The 2727-nt window shown below is 42.7% G+C and overlaps 1 protein-coding gene across 1 annotated transcript; it reads left to right on the top strand.

Annotated features, from left to right (window-relative positions):
- Window positions 1–1962: 1962 nt before the first annotated feature.
- LOC102757467 (olfactory receptor 7A10-like) lies at window positions 1963–2725 on the top strand (the record flags this gene model as incomplete). Its single annotated transcript, XM_006774103.1, has 1 exon — window positions 1963–2725. A coding segment is annotated over exon 1 (763 nt), but the record flags the coding sequence as incomplete, so codon positions are not given.
- Between the last annotated feature and the right edge of the window lie 2 nt (window positions 2726–2727).

Below are 2727 nucleotides of genomic sequence, written 5' to 3'. Positions count from 1 at the left end.
ATTTCATTCTTCTCCCCTTAATCTCTCTCTCCTCTCAATTCGTTGAACATATTTCATTATGTTTTATTAAATAAAGGGCAGAAAATGGCCATTCCAGTATGTAACCCCAAGTTTATTTGTATATGGAAGGCTTAAGAATTGGAATTCTTGGAAACCATTTCTACATTAGACAGGTTAAAGATCACTGATCTGACCACCTTCGATTGTTTCCATCTGTAGCATTGTCAGTATGCCTGGGGGTAAGACAGACATGGGAATAACTACTGAGGAGGCCCTGGTGGTGGTGGTGGTGGTTATGATATCAGTATGGCTGGGGCGGAGACAGGCATGGTGGTGTGTGTGTGTGTGTGTGTGTGTGTGATTTGTAGATGTGAGCAGTCCCTCAGACCAAGGGTAGTTGTACACTCCAAGCTGGCTCATACAATATGAGGCCAGAACTCAATCAAGAGAAGCTACTAAGGAGCGGATCTGTTTCCATTCATGGGACACCTTTGCAACATGATTAATAAAGTATAAGAGGCTGTGTGGATGAGGAAGTCCCTGTGTCTGAGGTGTCAGCAGTAGCAGACAAGCCACCTCACTCCTCAATCTGTCAGCCACCACTTCTCATCACTCTCCTTCATGCTTATTCACCCTGCAAACTTGCTTCACTTTTTGACTTGAACATTGGACACCAAAACCTTCCCCAGGGCCTTTGCACTGGCCAGTCTCTCTGCTTGCACACACTTTCCCACAGAGCCTTGTATCTCCCTTCTTCTGTTGTGTTAAAAAAATATATATTTCAGGGTCAAAAGCTTTTTTTTAACATATTTTTATTGATTTCAGAGAGAAGAAGGGAGAGGGAGAGAGAGATCAAAACATCAATGTTGGGAGAGAATCATTGATCAGCTGCCTCCTGCAGGCCCCCCACTAGGGATCGAGTCCCACAACCTGGGTATGTGCCCTGACCAGGAATCAAATCATGACCTTCTGGTTCATAGGTCAACACTCAACCACTGAGCAACACCAGCCTGGCCAAAAGCTTTTCTTTAAAAAACGACAACAACATTGTTTATTGAGCCAAATGCCAGCCAGGAAATGGCCAGGTCCAGAGCATGGAGTTGAAACCACCAGCAGCAGAGTGAGGTACAGAAGACATATCCACTGTCCTAGGAGAAAGTAAACTGGGGCAGGTCTGGGATAGACACACAAGTATTTACATTACCATTTTGATTGGTTACAGGCAAGAGTCCTGAAAATTCATACACATGGAGTATGCAGCAGTCTCTAGTGATCACTACAGATATTGATTCAAGTTCCAACATATATTCAGGAATGAGAGCAGTCTTTAGTAAGTGGATTCACAGCTTTTAGCTGTTTGACTACTCTTATCTTTTTCTCTCACTCTCTGACCCCAGTGCTATTTAATTTAGGAGATCTCAAAATTTTCCCTGCTCACTTTTTTGAGATCTCTGTTCAAATGATACCTTGCTTGCAGATCTACCTACAATCTCATGAAAAATAGAACTTCCTATTCATTTTCTCCTTTGCACATACTTCCCTTTTCTTCTTACGAGCGGTCACCATCTGAAATAATTTATTATTTTATTATTTGTTTCTACATTCATCCCTCCTCATTGGATTGTAGAGACTTTTGTTTTTCAGCACCCTATTCTCACAGCCTGGACAGTGCCTAAAACATGATCAGCACTCAATTTACATTCCTGAGAAACATGAAAAAAATTCTCATTCAAACTATAGAATACATGAAGCTCTCAGAGAAATAGGGGATTGAGACAAACAATCTATATCAGGGGTGGCACTAGATATCCCATACAGGGGACCATATCCATACACAAAATATTAAAATCAATGTCTTCACTATAAAATATTAATTGTAGCATTTCAAATATGTGAGTAATACAACTTTGTGTGAAAATTAGTCATGTTATTTTTATCTTTCCTGGTAGTCACCTCCACCACATGGAACCTGTGAATCTTACACAAATTTCAGAATTTCTTCTTCTGGGAATTTCAGAGAAGCCAGAACTGCAGCCCCTCATATTTGGGCTTTTCCTCTCCATGTACCTGGTCACTGCATTGGGAAACCTGCTCATCATCCTGGCCGTCAGCTCAGACTCCAACCTCCATACGCCCATGTACTTCTTCCTCTCCAACCTGTCCTGGGTAGACATCTGTTTCACCTCCACCACCATCCCAAAGATGCTGGTGAACATCCAGACACAGAGCAAAGTCATCACCTATGAAGGCTGCATCACACAGATGTATTTTTATACATTCTTTGCAGTGTTGGACAATTTTATCCTGACAGTAATGGCCTACAACCGGTTTGTGGCCATCTGCCACCCCCTACACTACATGGTCATCATGAACCCCCAGCTATGTCGACTCTTGGTTCTGGTGTCCTCCAGCATGAGTGCCCTACATTCCTTGCTACATAGCTTAATGGTGTTGAGGCTGACCTTCTACTCAGACTTGGAAATCCCCCACTTTTTCTGTGAACTCAATCAGGTGATCCAACTTGCCTGCTCTGACACCTTTCTTAACAACATTGTAATGTATTTTTCTGCTGGGCTGCTAGGTGTTGGTCCCCTTGCTGGGATCCTTTACTCTTACTCTAAGATCATTGCCTCCATATGGGCAATCCCATCAGCTCAGGGGAAGTATAAGGCATTTTCTACCTGTGCTTCTCACCTCTTGGTTGTCTCCTTGTTTTATGGAACAAGC

The sequence above is a fragment of the Myotis davidii genome, unplaced genomic scaffold (genome assembly GCF_000327345.1).
Source record: "Myotis davidii unplaced genomic scaffold, ASM32734v1 scaffold10007, whole genome shotgun sequence".
In the NCBI taxonomy this organism is placed as follows: Eukaryota; Metazoa; Chordata; class Mammalia; order Chiroptera; family Vespertilionidae; genus Myotis; species Myotis davidii.
This window is presented reverse-complemented; position numbering and strand designations above follow the sequence as displayed.